At 41.9% G+C, this 21,803-nt stretch overlaps 1 protein-coding gene across 1 annotated transcript in view; it reads left to right on the top strand.

Moving 5' to 3' along the window:
• gucy1b1 (guanylate cyclase 1 soluble subunit beta 1) overlaps nt 1-21,803 on the top strand; it is a 35,763-nt gene that overhangs the window by 2,247 nt on the left and 11,713 nt on the right. The window contains exons 3-10 of the mRNA XM_021619070.2: nt 108-208; nt 397-515; nt 3,066-3,263; nt 4,642-4,872; nt 5,111-5,227; nt 5,442-5,575; nt 7,487-7,684; nt 16,187-16,424. Of these exons, the coding sequence (XP_021474745.1) occupies nt 108-208; nt 397-515; nt 3,066-3,263; nt 4,642-4,872; nt 5,111-5,227; nt 5,442-5,575; nt 7,487-7,684; nt 16,187-16,424 (1,336 nt within the window). The remainder of the gene's footprint in view (nt 1-107; nt 209-396; nt 516-3,065; nt 3,264-4,641; nt 4,873-5,110; nt 5,228-5,441; nt 5,576-7,486; nt 7,685-16,186; nt 16,425-21,803) is intronic.

The raw sequence follows: 21,803 nt of genomic DNA on the forward strand, positions 1-21,803 counted from the left end.
AAAAAATATGTTGTCATGTGCTCTTGGCAACAGCCTCTTTATTACATAGATAATAATCACATTAATATGATGTCTAATAATTATATTTTCTTCTTACTTGTTATCAGGAGGGAGGCGCAACTCGATGTAGAGGGTCAGTTCCTTGTCAGAATCATATATGAAGATGCCAAAACATACGACCTTGTTGCTGCTGCAAGCAAAGTTCTCAGTACGTTTTTTTTTATAATGTTTTGAGATACAAGATATATTATTTGAACCAGTTTATTCATAACATAATTGTACGGCAACAAATTTAAAAATGGTACCCTTTATAAAGGATAACTTATTGTAAAGTGTTACTAATGGGACTGAGATGGTGTATGCAACAAGTGGATACATTTTTTTTTTATCTTGCAGAGATTGATGCAGGGTGTATCCTACAGATGTTTGGGAAGATGTTTTTTGAGTTTTGCCAAGAATCAGGGTATGACACCATCCTGCGTGTTTTAGGCTCCAATGTCCGTGAATTCTTGCAGGTAAGCACTCCAGTTCCCTTCTTAATCTTTCTTCAGTTAACAGAAACTAATGTAAAACAATGTACTCTTCAATGTCATGAATGCTTCAACGTAAGTTAAATATGACCTGTATTTTAATTGTACAGTGCCCAAAATAATTCTGTGACCAGCCTCTCATCTTTGGATTTGGGGGAGGTGACCTTGTAATTCAAATGTATTTATTTATTTTATTTAACTTTTATTTAACTAGGCAAGTCAGTTAAGAACACATTCTTATTTACAATGACGGCCTACAAAAGGCAAAATACCTGCTGCGGGGACTGGGGCTTGGGATAAATATATATATAAAAATAGGACAAAACACACATCACAACAAGAGAGACAACACAACACGACATAGAGAGAGACATAAGACAACAACATAGCAAGGAAGCAACACAAAACAACACAGCATGGTAGCAACACAACATAACAACAACATGGTAGCAACACAACATGGTAGCAGCAAAACAGTTGGTACAAACATTATTGAGCACAGACACAGCACAAAGGGCAAGAAGTAGAGACAAAAATACATCACACAAAGCAGTCACAACTGTCAGTAAGAGTTTCCATGATTGAATCTTTGAATGAAGAGATTGAGATAAAACTGTCCAGTTTGACTGTTTGTTGCAGCTTGTTCCAGTCGCTAGCTCCAGAGAACTGAAAAGAGGAGCGACCCAGGGATGTGTGTGCTTTGGGGAAATTTAAAATAATTTGACTGGCAGAATGTGTGTTATATGTGGAGGATGAGGGCTGCAGTAGATATCTCAGATAGGGGGGAGTGAGGCCTAAGAGGGTTTTATAAATAATCATCAACCAGTGGGTCTTGCGACGGGTATACAGAAATGACCAGTTTACAGAGGAATATAGAGTGCAGTGATGTGTCCTATAAGGAGCATTGGTGGCAAATCTGATGGCTGAATGGTAAAGAACATCTAGCCGCTCGAGAGCACCTTTACCTGCCGATCTATGAATTATGTCTCCGTATTCTGGCATGGGTAGGATGGTCATCTGAATCAGGGTTAGTTTGGCAGCTGGGGTGAAAGAGGAGTGATTACAATAGAGGAAACCAAGTCTAGATTTAACTTTATCCTGCAGCTTTGATATGTGCTGAGAGAAGAACAGTGCACCGTATAGCCATACTCCCAAGAACTTGTATGAGGTGACTACCTCAAGCTCTAAACCCTCAGAGGTAGTAATAACAGTTGTGGGAAGAAGGGCATTCTTCTGACCAAACCACATTACCTTTGTTTTGGAGGTGTTCAGAACAAGGTTACATTCTTGAGGTGGAGTAACTCTGCAAGATCACGGTCGAACCAGGGGCTGAACCTGTTTTTAATTCTCATTTTCTTTATGGGGGCGTGTTTGTGAACAATACCGTTGAAAATATAAAAAAAGAAGGTCCAAGCGTTTTCGACAGAGATCAAGCTCATTCTATACCATTTTACAGAGGCCAGTTCATGAAGGAAGGCTTGCTCATTAAAGTTTTTTAGCAAGTGTCTATGACAAATCAGGACAGGACATTTCACTGAGCAGCCATTACGAACACAGGCTGTAAAACAGTGATCACTATGGTCATTACAGAAAACACCAGACTGGCTTCTAAACAGCTTTTACCCCAAAGCCATAAGACTCCTGAACATCTAGTCAAATGGCTACCCAGACTGTTTGCATCCCCCCCCCCCCTCCCCTCTCCACACCACTGCCACTCTCTGTTGTCATCTATGCATAGTCACTTTAATAACTCTACCTACATGTACATTCTACCTCAACTAACCAGTGCCCCCGCACATTGACTCTGTCCCGGCACCCCCCTGTAAATAATGTTATTTTTTTTTTTACTGCTGCTCTTTAATTACTTGTTACTTTTATATTTTATTCTTATCCATATTTTTGAAACTGCACTGTTGGTTAGGGGCTCGTAAGTAAGCATTTCACTGTAAGGGTGTTGTATTCGGCGCATGTGACTAATACAATTTGATTTGATATCTATCACGATTATTTGTGAAGATAATATCGAGGAGAGTAGCCTTTTCTGGGTGTTTGGAGTCATACCTTGTTGGATTGGTCATAATCTGAGAAATATTTAGGGAATCCCGTTGCTTTAGGACCTGGTCAGGTGGTTTAAGCATGTCCCAGTTTAGGTCACCTAGCAGGACAAATTCACATTTAGGGGCTAGGAGAGAGCTTAGGGCAGGTAGGGTACATGCCGGTGCTGATGGAGGACGATGGCACCCAGCAACAGTCAAAAAATAGATATTTGAAAGTTTAATGCTTAGATTTGCCAAGACCGAACGCTCTGTTTACAAACACAAAAAGTAGGGCTTTGCTTTGGGTTGAAACTGAGATAAAGGAGTGAGGACTGGAGTTATGCAACCTTATTCTAAAGGAACTTTTCCTGCTCCCAGATCTGTTTATGCTGTGTAGCCAACTCCTATGGTGTTTGGCATGACAATGACCACATGAGTTGGCTATACAGCACAAACCGAGAAACTCCCCTTTCAATCATTTATGTAACCCCCCATACAGAATCTGGATGCCCTCCACGACCACCTAGGTACCATCTACCCTGGGATGAGGGCTCCGTCCTTCCGCTGCACGGATGCGGAGAAGGGCAACAATCTGATCCTGCACTACTACTCGGAGAGGGAGGGGCTCCAGGACATCGTGATCGGCATCATCAAGACGGTGGCCCAACAGATCCACGGCACCGAAATAGAAATGAAGGTATGCTGTTTTAAAGAAAATAAGTATCTTATTACTTAAAGGGATAGTTCAGGATTTTGGCAATGAGGCCCTTTATCTACTTCCCCAGAATCAGATGAACTCGTGGATACCATTTATATGTCTCTGTGTTCAGTATGAATGAAGTTAAGAGGTAGTTTTGCGAGCCAATGCTAACTACACCTAGACCTAACTCTGGCACTGTTTTTTTGGGTGCCTTGGTAGCTATTCGGATTCTTGGGGATCTTGCCTTCAGTCCATAAATGGGACAGTGGTCGACTTTTAAAATTCAGGAGTTGTTTGGGTCTTAGCAACTGCTAGGTGTTTGTCACCCACAGTGGGCATTTGTTGAGATGCTGGTGGGTCTCTGTCGACTTGGGTCAGATGTCTATGGACGGGGCAGAATGTTAGTACACCCAGAAGGTGACATAATGCAATTAACAAATAGCTAGTAGTTATAGTTTACGATAGTGTATTTTAAAGTGTCTAACCATTATTGGACTGATATGTGTGATGACAGTTTTAAGGCTAGGAGTATGTGAATAATCGTTCCCATTATTGATATCTGTCATTCTAATTTTCAAGCTAGGGATGTGTGAATAAGCTATGCACATTCTTAATAGCAAAGTTGTCCATGCAGCAAACACTAGGTGGAATTAGTATACACCATTGGTATCGACTTGGATAGTCCTTTCAAAAATCTTGTCTCTGAGCACTTACGATACCTCCTCATTTTCAGAGAAAGCCAACTCTACTATCAAACCTAATCATAACGCAGAGATAGAGATGTCAGTATGTATTTTTTCTCTTCCAGGCTCAGCGTAAAATTAAGTGGAGGAGCTGAATTGACAGACCCTCCAAATGTGACACCAGCTTTTCTGGAAATGTTATCCGCCGTTGCCATGGCAACCGTGTGCGTCAGAGTCAAGCCATTGACGTCAGTGTATAGACTTAAAAGGACTTGTTGTGGCCAGGCAGTAAACCTCACCAGAACATCACTGTGTTTAAAACCATCACACCAAACCTTAGATATTCATATAAAGACATACAGTATTTCGATGCCTATGCGTTTACCAACCACCCACCGGTATCTCTTACATTATCTCTTGCCATAATGGGTGGACTGGTGGCCATTTTGAGTGTCCCCATAAAGTAAAGCAGGAAATAAACACAGAGTGCATGCTCCTGTGTTTATATCCTGCTTTACTTTATGGGGACACTCAAAATGGCCACCAGTCCACCCATTATGGCAAGAGATAATGTAAGAGATACCGGTGGGTGGTTGGTAAACGCATAGGCATCGAAATACTGTAGCATGCACTCATTCTAATTTTATGGTTGTACCTTCCTCCCTTTATGAAATCCATTCTTCCTTCACCAGGTGATCCAGCACAAGAGTGAGGAGTGTGACCACATTAAGTTCCTGATCGAGGAGAAGGACTCGGAGGAAGAGGCCTTCTATGAGGATCTGGACGGCTTCGAGGAGAATGGCACGCAGGAGACCCGGATCAGCCCCTACACCTTCTGCAAGGCCTTCCCCTTCCACCTCATGTTCGACAGGGACCTGATGCTCACTCAGTGCGGCAATGCCATCTTCCGTGTGCTGCCGCAGGTTTATGTCTATTTAGTTATAGGACGTTATGAGATTTTATGTGTGTAAGTAACTTCTCTTATACTGCATTATGACTACATTATAACTCAGTATGAGTGTGTTTATAATGCATTGCAGATATGGGCTTCACAGGTAGCCTGCAATTATAATGCATTATGATGTGGTTGTAATGTATTGTAAGACTTGTCATTAGCATGTATGACCCACTTATGAAGTGTTTTGCTGGTGTATTCCTTAGCTCCAGCCGGGCATCTGTAACCTGCCCTCCGTGTTCTCTCTGGTGCGTCCACACATAGACTTCAGCTTCCAAGGCATGCTCTCCCACATCAACACTGTCTTCGTTCTGCGAAGCAAGGTACGCCAAGAATACTCACTAATTACACATTTAGCTTTTTAATTTAATGTTAAAATTACATCAGAAAAATAATAATAAAAAATAAAATAGAAAAACTGGATAGAAAGCTGCATTTAGAAAGCTGCTTGTGTGTTTGTCTGTGCTTGCATGTGCATGCATACATACATGTGCGTGTGATTCTGTCTGTGTGTGCATGTGTATTACGTCCTTCCAGGAGGGCCTCTTGAACGTGGAGACTTCAGAGAACGAGGACGAGCTGACTGGTGCTGAGATCAGCTGCCTGAGGCTGAAGGGACAGATGATCTACCTGCCCGAGGCGGAGAACATCCTCTTCCTCTGTTCTCCCAGGTTCTGCCGCTGTGGAATTAGAAAACTATGTGCTGTCCGAAGGTTGTGTCCCAAGCACAAATGGCACCCTTTTCCTTACATAGTGCACGGAAAGCTTAAAGATCATGTTGGTTTTCTGAAAGTGCGAGACGTCATTGGTTCCAGATCGTTTGTCTGTTTCAGTCTGTCTCTGGCTTCCTGCTGCTGTGGCGTTAGACAAAGACAATGTGCTGTTCTAGGCTGCGTCCCAAATGGGCACATGGAGCTTTGGTCAAAAGTAGTGCACTATGTAGGGAATAGGGTGCCATATGGGATTTAGTCTTAGCCTTCGGGTGGATGGCTGTGCTGGATTGATGCCGTGGGGTGGATGTCTCTTGGTTGGTGTGTGAAACCTAATTGGATTCAAAACCACAGCTACTGTAGTGCAGCAGGTGGTCTGGCCTTAGAGGGCCTATCTACAGTTGAAACAATAACAAAGTGACACCCCGCCTTTGTTTTGGTAAAAAGCTGAGGGATGGGTCTGGAAAAATGTAACTACTCTCAGATTCATAGACAGAGCTATGGATGCAATGACTGACCAACCATTAAAGTAAAACAAGGTTCTATTTGGGTTCTGACAAGGTGTCACAGCTGAACTAAGCTCATTGGGAATGTATAAGTGATATTCTTCAAGAATCAATGGGTGTATATCATTAATTGGATGTAGATTGTCCCTTTTATACAGATTGTCCCTTTTATAAAATCTTTGGTAACACTTTACTTAAAGCGTCCATTTATATATTGTTTTATAACAAGGTTTATAATATGTCTCAAACAAGCTGTTACTGTATTTAGTCCACATCATTATGAGCATCTTATAAGACAGGCTAATCAAAAAAAAAATCATTTTCTGGTTGAAAACGGCCTGTTGGTAATAGTCATATACACCATTTCTAGTCCCAGAAGTGACTAAAAAGTGTAAATATAGGTTAACTTAAGTAATAAAGTCAGTATTTTCCCCCAAAAAATGTCAGAGGGTTGGGTTTGATTTTAAGTTATGCCCACAAACTGACCATGTTGGATATCTCTATGGGGCTAGTTACGGACCGTCAATAAATGACATCATTTATATGGGACAATATGTTGACATTTCAATAGTTCCACATTTTAGTGATGTAAAAACCTCAAACCAACTATAAATTGTACAAATTCATGTAAAATATTGAAAGCATTTAATAAGAAACCTAAAAGGTGTAACATGAAAATATTGTCCCATGCCAACCAGAAGCATTGGTTGGCATGGGTTAGATGTCCTTTCAAATCAGTGAAGGGAAGTGAACAAGTTCACACAGATAATTGGAACACACACCATGTACCTGGTAAAACCTTATTTCTATCAAGTGATCATCTAGAGAAAGTAGTGTCCCTGCATGGCGCCAGCAGGTGGTGAAACAACATTAGTGTTGTCGTTTACAGAAGGAAAGACACTTGACTTTTTCACCAGTGACTATCAGTTTGGCCCTGTTCAGTCAGTCTTGCAAGTCATTACAGCTGAATATTATGTCTAGATCAGAGAGTGTGGCATCGAGAGTGCATTGTGTCTGTTAGACCTTTCATTGAAATGTGTTTGATTGAAGTTTATTGAAAGTGATGATCATGAGAGAATTGAGCTCTTGATACTGGACAAAGGGATAGAAAAATATAGTAACTTGCTCTCCTGCGTTCATAAGAGGACAAGCCTTTATGATGTGTCTTTATGTATAACATTCTCAATTGACCCAAATTACTTATTTAGTCAATCATTATAAGATGATAGTTATTTTAAGTGGGGTAACATGCTAATCATAATGCATTATATGTTGTGTCCTGCTGATCACGGCCCCTGTTGAGTTGTGTTCAGCCACTGTTTAGTGTTCGGCCTCTGATGATGCGTCACCAACATTGTGTGTTCAGTGTGATGAACCTGGATGACCTGACGCGGAGAGGCCTGTACCTGAGCGACATCCCGTTGCACGATGCCACACGTGACCTGGTTCTGCTGGGAGAACAGTTCCGTGAGGAGTACAAGCTGACCCAGGAACTGGAGATCCTGACTGACCGTCTGCAGCACACCCTCCGGGCCCTGGAGGATGAGAAGAAGAAGACGGACAGGTTCGTAGACTCCCGACCCATCGCCCTCACCCTCATAGTTTGATAGAATCCTTCACCCATTTCAATTTTTTTACGTAAAGGGATGGTTCATTCCAAATAGAATTTCAGCTGTGTTGAAGTCTTTGGTGTAGCGGTCTAAACTCCCGACTCCGACCACATACTCATTTTACATTAGAGATTCTTCAAATTACCCACCCTTTGCCTTGATGACAGCTTTGCACAGTCTTGGCATTCTCTCAACCAGTGTTATTTTATAGTTTTGATGTCTTTACTATTATGCTACAATGTAGAACATAGTACAAATAAAGAAAAACCCTGGAATGAGTAGGTGTGTCCAAACTTTTGACTGGTACTGTATGTCAAATCCAAAGTTCAATTTATTAAGCATTTAGGTAAAAAATGTTTTGGTCAAGTACCTTCATTAAAACTGGATCCATGAAATTCTAATCTGACACCAACAGAACCCGGCCATAAAATGTAAAAAAAAAATCCCGATCCAATACGGATCTGAGGTCGACCACATCCGACCCAAAATATGTCCGAAATGAGGGAGAATCTGATCCAAATTGGTTAATGTCGGTATCAAACCCAAATGTATCCAAATGAGAAAAAAATGCAGCTTTATTGATGTGCAAGCTAGTAGAATTGTTTTGACTTTGGCGGGCAGTGAACGTTAATATATATCATGCATTTTCTGTTGTAGGCCTATCTAAAATAATTTAGTTATTTAGTATTTTCATAAATGACATCCCTAATTTAAAATGTCAACACAAGAAGAAGGGAAGGGGTGTGTGACGAAGACGCGCTATAGGAGCGTCTCTCTCCAGAATGCGCTTTCTGTCTCCTGCTAGTTTGTGCACATTCATTGTTTCATTGTGTGAATTGTTTGCCCTTTGTTTGTTCATGTTTATTTTGCTTGAGCACTCATAGAAGTACCTGGCCTGATGTGCACAAGTGTAGGCCTATAAAAGTTTGCATTTGAGAATATCTGATATTATTTTTTTTCATCACTTCACACAGTCAACAGAGTGTTTTACATCCATTGCGAATGACAATAGTTCATCACTGTATTTGTAACATCTTTCCAAAATCTTCCCGATAGGCCTAAGTAACCACTACACCCCGGTGGGCTATAGCAACATTTTGCTGTGTCTGTTCCGAGCTCCTTGGCATGGGAAACTGTGAGTGCCCAGTTGAAACAATGTTGCAAGTTTACAATAGGGAGAGCTCAAACCAGACGGAGAGAAGCAGACAGGCGGAGCATTAAGAGATTAATGCTATTGACTAAACCAACTGCCATGTGTAGCAAATGTTATTTATAGAGGATATTTATTTTCCTCAGGATACTTTTTTCTTCAAATGTAATTTAGGAATTTTCAGGCATATCCGAGGTCAGTAGCCACCTAGCTTGATCCAATCCGGCTTCCAAGGGTCAACTACTGAATTTTGGATCCGACATGTTTGCATACCGGATCGGATTTCAGGTTATCGGGTTTGTGTATATCGGTGAAGACCTCTATGTCAAACCACAAACAAATGTCATATTTGTACCTACTAGGCTACTTCTCCGCAGTGGACGTTCTGTCTGGTAGTTCCCCCTTTGTATGATTTGCCTCTGTCTACTCGGTGGCTCAACAACCTTTCACTGTAACCCAAACACAGCTTCCTCGGTGGCAGCTGTTTACAAAAGGCCCATGTATTATTGTTCACCCATCCCCCACACCACTATTTCTCCCAGAGAGAGAGAGAGAATGCCTCCAGCAGCGTTGATTGCGTTTTAAAGTGCTTTGTGAGGGGGGTGAAAGGTCAAAAGAACAGAGGTCAGGAACGTCGACCACAGTCAGACAGACAACCGCGCGTCCGTACAGTAAACACTGGCAGCTGTTTGTGCTAGCGAACCGAACCGTACTTAAAGTTCCCTCGGTTGGAGTGAGGTTTCGCACGTGCACATTGACAAACACACCTACGGTCACGGCCTCTAACACACATATACACATGTGCTTACACACACACACACACAGCTTTATTTTAGTGACATTTCTGGAGTTTTTGTAGAATAAGAATTTTGACCATTCAAAATCCTATTTTCCCTAACCATAACCTTAAAACTAACCCTAACCCTTAGCCTAAACCTAACCTTAACTCAAAAAAAAAACCTGAACACTAAACATTAACCATGACCTTAACCCCTAAACCCTATACTGTACAAACACACACATACACACACTGTTAAGCCTGCTCTAGATGTAGGGCCGAACTATGGCATTTGGGGTCTGGGGTCCCCCTCCCAAGAGAAAATGTTGCAGTCTTAAAGCTAATTTCCTGCAATTCTATCCTTTTCGCCATGGGGCATTGAAAATAATTGCTGTTTTATTTACATTTTGCCATGAGGCTCAGAGAACATTTAGCAATTATCAAGCTAATTTCCTGTTATTCTACACATTTTGCTATCATATGCTTTCTGGAGGTCGGGGGCACGTGCCCTGCGTGCGAGTTCGGTAATCCGGCCCTGTGTAGCACCCTATCTTCTTATTGGGAAATGCTTTCTCTCTTGGCCGTGGTGGGGTATCATTAATATTCTTCATGTAGTTCTGAGTTCTGAGTATGCCTCAGGAGAGGACTCAGGTCCACTACGTTTGATTGGAATTCAAAGCTCTCTCATTTTGGTAGACTGTATTGTAATGTACACTGATCGCTTTCTCAAAGCACATTTTAGAGGTATGCAATTGTGTGGTGATGAAAGTATAAGACGTGTAATTTGGCCTTTGAAATATGTTGCAAACAATGTCTTATTAATAGAAAGATATACTAATGTATATAATAGAAAGACGATTTAAGACAATTTGTCTAGGTAAAATAAAAAATAAAAACGACTAGCTAGAAAGAAGCTTAAATGATGGAAGGAGATTTTGCAGATTTTGACAGCATTAGAAAGATATCAGATATAGCAAAACATGATAGATTAATACATTTCCCCCTCTACTTTTCATGGCACGGCACAGCAGTGGGTCAGCAACTTGGTGAAGACCGAATGTGGCTCCAGGGCTAAATTAGTTTGACACCCCTGCTTCAGACATATCCCTGGGTTGCGTTACTTTTTTTGGTGGTGTTTCAGAGAATACTTTTAGAGTGCCAGTGTAGAGAGGTATTTGTATGCACCATGTGCCCTGCCATGCTGATACATCATTTATGACATTTCCCATTGGTAGACACAGATGGTAATGCTTTAGTCAGTTACCATGGCTACCACACCCTGCCTGTTCGAGACCAGCTTGTGTAAAGACTTGAGTGAAAAGGGTGAGGTTACCAAAGGGTGTATGAGGTGATGTGTAATGGGAGACCATTAAAACATCGATGGGGTACTCATAACCTGTATACTATATACAATTATGCAGTATATTTAGGTTTTTCATATACATACTGTTTATTTAATTTGTTAATTAATTAGTTACTTCATTATAAACAGTTACAGACCTAAACCAAGAGAATATAGGCCTACTAAACTGATACAATTGTTGATATTTTCTTGCTCAACTACCAATGACCTAAAACACAATACAAGAAGCCAAAGACAGTTCTCTTGTCATTTTAAAGCATATTAATATACACTGAGTGTACAAACATTAAGAACACCTTCCTATTATTGATTTGCACCACCCCCTTTTGCCCTCAGAACAACCTTCAATCAAATCAAATTGTATTGTATTGGTGCAGTAATATCTAACAATACACAACAAAACACACATATCTAAAAGTAAAAGAATGGAATTAATAAATATAGAAATATTAGGACAAGCAATGTCAGTACAGAGCGTGTGTGTGTGTGTGTGTGTGTGTGTGTGTGTGTGTGTGTGTGTGTGTGTGTGTGTGTGTGTGTGTGTGTGAGATGGGATGGGATGGGATGGGATGGGATGTATAGACATTATGGACAGTATATGGATAGGATATGTAGTAGGATGGATAGGATTTGTAGTATATCTGAAGAATACAATATGGACTCTCTTTTTCTAAAATTATCCGCCAAAATTGTTGCAACCCTTATTACTAGCCTACTCAACCTCTCTTTCATATCGTCTGAGATCCCCAAAGATTGGAAAGCTGCCGTGGTCATCCCCCTCTTCAAAGGGGGAGACACTAGACCCAAACTGTTATAGACCTATATTCATCCTGCCCTGCCTTCCTAAAATCTTTGAAAACCAAGTTAACAAACAGATCACCAACCACTTTGAATCCCACCGTACCTTCTCTACTATGCAATCTGGTTTCAGAGCTGGTTATGGGTGCACCTCAGCCACGCTCAAGGTCCTAAACGATATCATAACCGCCATCGATAAAAGACAATACTGTGCAGCCGTCTTCATCGACCTGGCCAAGGCTTTCGACTCTGTTAATCACAGCATTCTTATCGGCAGACTCAATAGCCTTGGCTTCTCAAATGACTGCCTCGCCTGTTGTCCGGACCTCTGGCAGTCTCTATGGGGGTGCCACAGGGTTCAATTCTCGGGCCGACTCTTTTCTCTGTATATATCAATGATGTCGCTCTTGCTGCTGGTGATTCTCTGATCCACCTCCTATACAGATGACACCATTCTGTATACATCAGGCCCTTCTTTGGACACTGTGCTAACAAACCTCCAAACGAGCTTCAATGCCATACAACACTCCTTCCGTGGCCTCCAACTGATTTTAAATTCTAGTAAAACTAAGGCATGCTCTTTAACCGATTGCTGCCCGCAACCTCCCGCCCGACTAGCATCACTACTCTGGACGGTTCTGACTTAGAAAATGTGGACAACTACAAATACCTAGGTGTCTGGTTAGACTGTAAACTCTCCTTCTTCCAGACTCACATTAAGCATCTCCAATCCAAAATGAAATCTAGAATCGGCCTCCTATTTCACACAAAGCCTCCTTCACTCATGCTTCCAAACATACCTTCGTAACACTGACTATCCTGCCGATCCTTGACTTTGGCGATGTCATTTACAAAATAGCCTCCAACACTCTAATTAGCAAAATGGATTTAGTCAGTCACAGTGCCATCCGGTTTGTCACCAAAGCCCCATATACTACCCACCACTGCGACCTGTATGCTCTCGTTGGCTGGCCGTCACTACATATCTGTCGCCAAACCCACTGGCTCCAGGTTATCTATAAGTCTTTGCAAGGTAATGCCCTATCTCAGCTCACTGGTCACCATAGCAACACCCACCCATAGCACAGGCTCCAGTAGGTCAATTTCACTGGTCATCCCCAAAGGCAACACTTCCTTTGGCCGTCTTTCCTTCCTGTTCTCTAGTGCCAATGACTAAAACGAATTGCAAAAATCATTGAAGCTGGAGTCTTAAATCTCCCTCTGAAACTTGAAGCATCAGCTGTCAGAGCAGCTTACCGATCACTGTACCTGTACACAGCCAGTCTGTAAATAGCACTACCTCATCCCCATATTGTTACTTATCCCTTTGCTCTTTTGCACCCCAATATCTCTACTTGCACATCCTCATCTGCACATCTATCACTCCAGTGGTAATTGCTGAATTGTAATTATTTCACCTCTATGGCCTATTTATTGCCTTACCTCCCTACTCTTCTACATTTGTACACACTGTACATAGATTTTTGTATTGTGTTATTGACTGTACATTTGTTTATGTGTAACTCTGTGTTGTTGTTTTTGTCGCACTGCTTTTCTTTATCTTGGCCAGGTCGCAGTTGTAAATGAGAACTTGTTCTCAACTGGCCTACCTGGTTAAATAAGGGTGAAATACATAAAAAAGGGATATAATGGTATATGTACAGCAATAGTTGAATAGGATGGCCTGAATAGAGTAGAATACAGTATATACAGTTGAAGTCGGAAGTTTACATACACCATAGCCAAATAAGTTTAAACTCAGTTTTTCACAATTCCTGAAATTTAATCCTAGTAAAATTCCCTGTCTTAGGTCAGTTACGATTACCACTTTATTTTAAGAATGTGAAATATCAGAATAATAGTAGAGATAATGATTTATTTCAGCTTTTATTTATTTCATCACATTCCCAGTGGGTCAGAAGTTTACATACACTCAATTAGTATTTGGTAGCATTGCCTTTAAATTGTTTAACTTGGGTTTCAGGTAGCCTTCCACAAGCTTCCCACAATAAGTTGTTGTCACGCCCTGACCTTAGAGGGCCCTCTTGTTTTGGAAGTTTCACTATCATTAAAATGTGGAACTCTACTCACGCTGCGCCTTGGTCTAAATATTCATACAACGATCGTGACAGTTGTGTGAATTTTGGCCCATTCTTCCTGACAGAGCTGGTGTAACTGAGTCAGGTTTGTAGGCCTCCTTGCTCGCACATACGTTTTCAGTTCTGCCCATGCATTTTCTATGGGGTTGAGGTCAGTGCTTTGTGATGGCCACTCCAATACCTTGACTTTGTTGTCCTTAAGCCATTTTGCCACAACTTTGGAAGTATGCTTGGGGTCATTGTCCATTTGGGGATCCATTTGCAACCAAGCTTTAACTTCGTGACTGATGTCTTGAGATGTTGCTTCAATATATCCCCATAATTTTACTGCCTCATGATGCCATCTATTTTGTGAAGTGCACCAGTCCCTCCTGCAGCAAAGCACCCCCACAACATGATGCTGCCACCCCCATGCTTCACGGTTGGGATGGTGTTCTTCTGCTTGCAAGCCTCCCCCTTTTTCCGCCAAACATAACGATGGTCATTATGGCCATACAGATCTATTTTTGTTTCATCAGAACAGAGGACATTTCCCAAAAAAGTACGATCTTTGTCCCCATGTGCAGTTGCAAACCATAGTTTGGCTTTTATATGGCAGTTTTGGAGCAGTGGCTTCTTCCTTTCTGAGCGACCTTTCAGGTTAACTGGCCATGGCTCGGGTGGCTGAGGTCCTTGATGATCTTCTTGGCCTTCTTGTGACACTGTTTGCTGTAGATGTCCTGGAGGGTAGGCATCGTGCCTCGGGTAATCCGTTGGGCAGACCTCGCTATCCTCTGGAGATCCCTGCGGTTGCGGACAGTGCAATTGCCGAACCAGGGAGTGATACAGCCCGACAGGATGCATCTGTAAAAGTTTGTGAGGGTCTTAGGGGCCAAGCCAAATTTCTTCAGCTTCCTGAGGTTGAAGAGGCTCTGTTGCGCCTTCTTCACCGCACTCTATGTGGGTGGACCATTTCAGATTGTCAGTGATGTGTATGCCGAGGGACTTTAAGCTTTTCACCTTCTCTGCTTCGGCCCTGTCTACGTGGATGGGGACGTGCTCCTTCTGCTGTCTCCTGAAGTCCACAATCAGCTCCTTTATTTTGTTGACATTGAAGGAGAGGTTATTTTCCTGGCACCACTCTGCCAGGGCCCTCACCTCCTCCCTGTAGGGTGTCTCGTCGTTGTTGGTAATCAGGCCTACCACTATTGTGTCGCCTACAAACTTGATGATTGAGTTGGAGGCGTGCATGGCCACTCAGTCTTGGGTGAACAGGGAATACAGGAGGGGGCTGACACCATTGTGGGGCCCCGATTTTGAGGATCAGCGTAGTGAAGGTGTTGTTGCCTACCTTCACCACCTGGGAGCAGTACATCAGGACTTCCAGGACCCAGTAGCACAGGGCAGGGTTCAGACCCAGGACCCCTAGCTTAATGATGAGCTTGGAGGGTACTATGGCATTGAAGGCTGAGCTATAGTCAATGAACAGCATTCTTACATAGCTATTCCTCTTGTCCAGATGGGATAGGGCAGTGTGCAGCGTGATGGCGATTGCATCATCCTTGGATTTATTGGGGCGGTATGCAAATTGCAGTGGGTCTAGGGTGGAGGTGACATGATCCTTAACTAGGCTCTCATTGAAGCAAGTGGGGACAGCAGACTGGGATAGGGAGATATTGAATATGTCAGTAAACACTACAGCCAGCTGGTCTGTCCATGTTGACTTCAATGCTTCCCATAGTGGTGTCAAGTTGGCTGGATGTCCTTGGGTGGTGGACCATTCTTGATACACACAGGAAACTGTTGAGCGTGAACAACCCAGTAGCGTTACTGTTCTTGACACAAACCGGTGCGCCTACCATACCCCGTTCAAAGGCACTCTTTTGTCTTTCCCATTCTGAATGTCACAAATACATTAATCATTCTTGAACCTGTATCCTCCCCTTCATCTACACTGATTGAAGTGGATTTAACAGGTGACATCAATAAGGGATCATAGCTTTCACCTGGTCAGTCTATGTCATGGAAATGCAGGTGCTCATAATGTTTTTTACACTCAGTGTATATGCAATTTAGCAGACACTTTTATCCAAGCGACTTACAGTCGTGTATACATGTACCTATGGGACCCCCTTGAATCGAACCCACAATCCTGGCATTGCAAGCACCATACTCTACCAACTGAGCCATACAGGACCACAATCAGTATTACAGGGGATTTGGGGGGGGGGGGGGGGGGGAATAAAAACAATAATCTCTACGAGATGTTTTCTTTTCACTTTTCTTTAGATTGCTCTACTCAGTCCTGCCACCATCGGTGGCCAATGAGTTGCGCCACAAGCGTCCAGTCCCTGCCAAACGCTACGACAATGTGACCATCCTCTTCAGCGGCATTGTGGGATTCAACGCCTTCTGCAGCAAACACGCATCAGCTGAGGGTGCCATCAAGATAGTCAACCTGCTCAACGACGTCTATACCCGATTTGACATCCTGACCGACTCGAGAAAGAACCCCTACGTGTACAAGGTTTGAAGGGATATTTTCTTATTTTTATTTACAGATAAATTTGAAACATTGACACATTGAATGTGCAACAGTCAGATGCATTGCACCATTATCACACCTTATACCATGGCATTGTTAGTTGAATACTCCTTTCTGATTGGCTTGAAGGGCATTCTAGAGCATTATTTCCCTATAACGCACAATATATTTTCACGGTAGAATTCAATGGCTATAGTTGAATTCAATTTTCATAATAGCAAGCTAGGACTGATGGTTTGGTTAGCTAAACTAGCAACTAGGTTTGGTTACCCTGGCAACTAGTGTAGCTATCTGGTAAACTTGCTAGCTACTTCAGCCATTTCACATGGCTTGAAGGGCATTCTAGAGCATTATTTCCCTATAACGCACAATATATTTGCACGGTAGAATTCAATAGCTATAGTTGAATTCGATTTTCATAATAGCAAGCTAGGACTGATGGTTTGGTTAGCTAAACTAGCAACTAGGTTTGGTTACCCTGGCAACTAGTGTAGCTATATGGTAAACTTGCTAGCTACTTCAGTGGATGTTGAACACATTTCTACCACCAACTGAACACATTTCTAGACATAATCAACTCGAGGCTCTATGCATTCTCTGGATAATATTGTGGAAGGTCTGTGGAAGGTCAGTGGAAGGTCAGTTCCACTCCGCTGGTGCGTCGTTGAACACACCTTCCATGTCGTTCATTATTTTCCATACAACGCATAGCCCCTCGTTGTTTATCCTTTACTTAGCTTAGGCTAATTTTGTCACTAGGTGCTTGACCTTTCGCTACCCTCACATAAATTAATTGGACCACACACTACCGAAAGCCAACAGGTATAAGACATTATGAGGACTTATAACATGCTTATGTAAAACATTTATAAAGCATTATACCAATTGGCTTTATGTAAAACATATCTTCTGATATGTACCGCACATAAAAATCTTGTAACCCTCTACTCTAAGCCCTGACTAAGCCGGGGGGGGGGGTGAAACATTGCATTTTGCAGTACTTCTAGTAGCCAATAGAAACACTTTGAATAACAGATTCACTACATGGAACAACAGATAGTCCCACAAAAACGCAAAAGGAAATTTGTTCTGAAGTGTCTGTCCTATATTTGAAAGATCAGGAAATTATATAAAATAAAATGACATGTATTTATCCCTTTATTTTAGGCACTAAACTGTCTCCATATACAGTGAGCACCATAATTCATTGGACAGTGACAATTGTTTTTGTTATTTTGGTTCTGTTCTCTAGCAGTTTGAGTTTGAAAGGATACAATGAGGGTGAAGTGCTGACTGTCCGCTTTAATTTGAGGGTATTGTCATATATATCGGATGAACCGTTTAGAAATTATATAAACTTTTGTCCATAGTCCCCCCCATTTTCGGGCATCAAAAAACATTGGACAGTAACATAATGTAGAATAAAGTAATCATTGTTAATATTTGTCACATATCCTTTGCATGCAATGACTGCTTGAAGTTTGCGACAAAATGGTCACTGTCCAATTAATTATGGTACTCACTGTATACTTACATAATTTGTTTCAACGGGTACCGGGGACCTTCAGACGAGTCTTGCGTCCTAGAGAACAACATCGTGTTCGTGAGAGTCTCAGCTTTCATATTAGTGTGTAGCCCAAACCATTCTAATGCTACATATGTTTTCGTGAGAATACTGGTTTTGGGATGTCTCATGGTCTTACAAACACCGTCTAGCTCTTCCACCTTTCACCGCAGATGCAGAAGAGTGATATTAGCGGATGTAGTGGATTGAGGCGCAGCCCATGCAAAAAACAGGATTTTGATGGAGATTGTTTTATGTTAATTCAATTTCCATGGCGGCGTGGAAATTGTAGGCTAAGGGTTAAATTACTTTTAGATACTAATCAGTGTAATCGATGTACAGTATAAAAGCCAGGCTGTATGAAAAATAGAATGTTCTATAAACATTTAGATTAAAGATATGCTTTCATTATGTGAATCAAGTCCATTTTAAGCTTCAGTTTATGTTGCAGAATGGTTGGTTGAGATTAATCGGAATCTGTGGTATACAGTATTTTCTCAACTAAACAGGGCAATCTGCAGTTGCTGCATCCATTTTTAGACGTTTTATTTTAATGGTATATACCCATTGATTCTTGAAGAATTTTACTTACAGATTCATCAGGAGCTTAGTTCAACTGTCGTACCCCATCAGAATCCAAAATATACGTTTGTTTTATCTCCTTTGTTTGTAAACAATGTTAATGTGAAAAAATACTGTAAAATATGGTTCAAACTATAATGTTGCTATAATGGATAGTCAGTCCTTGTATCCATAGCTCTGTCCATAAGTGTGAGAGTGGTTGCATTTCTCCAGCCCCATCCCTCAGCTGTTTACCAAATCAGTGGCTGTGTGTTTTTGTTCGAACTGCAGATTTCTCCTTTAATAGTAGCACCAATTCAACCTTTTTCGAATGTCGTATTGTCACACAAGTGTGATGTACTGTAGAATTGATTCATTTGAATGTTTCTCTATTCAAAAGCCTCACTGGGTAAACTTCACTTTAAAACCCCATTTTGTTTTTGAGCAAAATGTTATAGTCGTCGTCACTGGGCACTTTAGGCTTTCAGACAAGAATGCACTTTAAGAAGTCAAACAAACCTTACTACATCCAAGGGAAGGACTTCAGCACTGGGTCACCAAAATAAGTAATATTTACGCTACCAACCTCAATGACTAGGTGGTCCGAGTTGTTATCTGGCTCCGAAGAGCCTTGAATGTCTATAAGCTGACGTAAGTGTTTAAGTGTTTGTGTCGAGATGTTTCAACTGCAGGGCATTTGCCTGAAGTGAAAAGAACTGCCATTATCACGGTCTGCTCCTGAAGGGGTCTGAGTTGGGCTAGATGAGCCCAAAAGGGTAGTGTCTTAAAGAAATACTACTGTAAATTGCACTATCATGACAGTTTTTGCTCTGTACTGTGTTTTATCTTGAACACTTGACTATTGACATGCACACTTGAGGATTGTATTAACAGTGGACTTACTAAAATATTACAATAATGAGTGTAGTATTATTTTAAACACCTCACATCCTTTTAACACAAATACCCACTAACATACAGGTAACTGCCAAAATAAGGAAACACCAACATAAAGTGTCTTAATAGGGCGTTGGGCCGCCACTAGTCGCCAGAACAGCTTCAATGCGCTTTGGCATAGATTCTACAAGTGTCTGGAACTCTATTGGAGGGATGTGACACCATTCTTCCATGAGAAATTCCATCATTTGATGGTGGTGGAAAACGCTGTCTCAGGCGCCACTCCAGAATCTCCCATAAGTGTTCAATTGGTTTGAGATATATACAGTGCCTTTAGAAATTATTCACACCCCTTTACTTTTTCCACATTTTGTTGTGTCACAGCCTGAATTTAAAATGGATTAAAGTGAGGGTTTCTTGTCACTGGCCTATACCCTATAATTTAAACGTGTAATTTTCTTTTCAAACTTTTGACAAATTAATAAAAAATGAAAAGCTGAAATATCTTGAGTCAATAACTCTTTTGCTATGGCAAGTCTAAATAAGTTCAGGAGTAAAAATGTTCTTATGTTGCATGGACTCACTCTTTGTGAATAATAGTGTTTAACATGATTTGTGAATAACTGCCTCATCTCTGTACCCCACACATACAATTATCTGTAAGGTCCCTCAGTCGAGCAGTGAATTTCAGACACAGATTCAACCACAAAGACCAGGGAGGTTTTCAAATGCCTCGCAAATAAGAGCACCTATTGGTAGATGGGTAAAAAAAAAAGCAGACATTGAATATTCCTTTGAGCATGGTGAAGTTATTAATTATACATTGGATGGTGTATTAATACACCCAGTCACTACAAAAATACAGGCATCCTTCTTAACCTCTCCAGGATTTCACCATGAGGCCAACGGTGATTTTAAAACATTTACAGAATGGAAGCAGAAGTGGAAGCAGAAGAGCGGAGGTGTGGGTTTCCTGATTAACGACTCATGGTGTAATTGTAGTAACATACAGGAACTCAAGTCCTTTTGTTCACCCGACCTAGAATACCTCACAATCAAATGCCGACCGTATTATCTCCCAAGAGAATTCTCCTTGGTCATAGCCACGGCCGTTTATATCCCCCCTCAAGTCGATACCACGACAGCCCTTAAAATAACTTCACTGGACTTTATGCGAACTGGAAAGCATATATCCTGAGGCTGCATTTATTGTAGCTGGGGATTTTAACAAAGCAAATTTGAGGACTAGGCTCCCGAAGTTCTGTCAACATATTGACTGGAGGGCAGGTAAAACACTCAACCACTGCTATTAAAACTTCCGGGATGCTTACAAGGCCCTCCCCCGCCCTACCATTGGCAAATCTGACCACGACTCCATTTTGCTCCTCCCTACATATAGGCAGAAACTCAAACAGGAAGTACCCGCGCTAAGGACTATTCAACGATGGTCTGACCAATCGGAATCCACGTTTCAGGATTGTTTTGATCACGGGGATTAGGACATGTTCCTGGTAGCTTGCGAAAATAATTGAGATGAATACACTGAAACGGTGACTGAGTTTATCAGGAAGTGTATAGGAGATGTCGTACCCACTGTGACTATTAAAACCTACCTTAACCAGAAATCGTGGATAGATGGCAGCATTCACGCGAAACTGAAAGTGCGAACCACCAACAGTGTTGTTATTCACTAAGCAAGGCAATCAAACAGGCAAAACACCAGTATAGAGACAAGGTGGAGTCGCAATTCAACGGCTCGGTAATGAGACGTATGTGGCAGGCTCTACAGACATTCACGCACTACAAAATGAAAACCAGCCACCGCCGACACCGACCTCTTGCTTCCAGATGAGCTAAACACCTTCTTCACCCGCTTTGAGGATAACACAGTGCCACTGACGCAGCCCGTTACCAAGGACTGTGGGCTTTCCTTCTCCGTGGCCGACGTGAGTTAAACATGTTAACCCTAGCAAGGCTGTCCAGATGGCATCCCTAGCCGCGTCCTCAGAGCATGCGCAGACCATCTGGCTGGTGTGTTTACGGGCATATTCAATCTCCCTATCCCAGTATGCTGTCCCCACATGCTTCAAGATGGCCATCATTTTTCCTGTACCCAAGAAAGCAAAGGTAACTGAACTAAATTACTATTGCCCCCTAGTACTCACCTCTGTCATCATGAAGTGCTATAAGACCTTACCTGCCACCCTAGACCCACTTCAATTTGCTTGCCGCCCCAATAGATCCACAGACGACGCAATCGCCATCACTCTGCACACTGCCCTATCCCATCTGGACAAGAGGAATACCTTGGTGTTGGTGTTTTGCGACGTGTACTATTT

This window comes from Oncorhynchus mykiss, chromosome 10 (genome assembly GCF_013265735.2).
Source record: "Oncorhynchus mykiss isolate Arlee chromosome 10, USDA_OmykA_1.1, whole genome shotgun sequence".
NCBI lineage: Eukaryota > Metazoa > Chordata > Actinopteri > Salmoniformes > Salmonidae > Oncorhynchus > Oncorhynchus mykiss.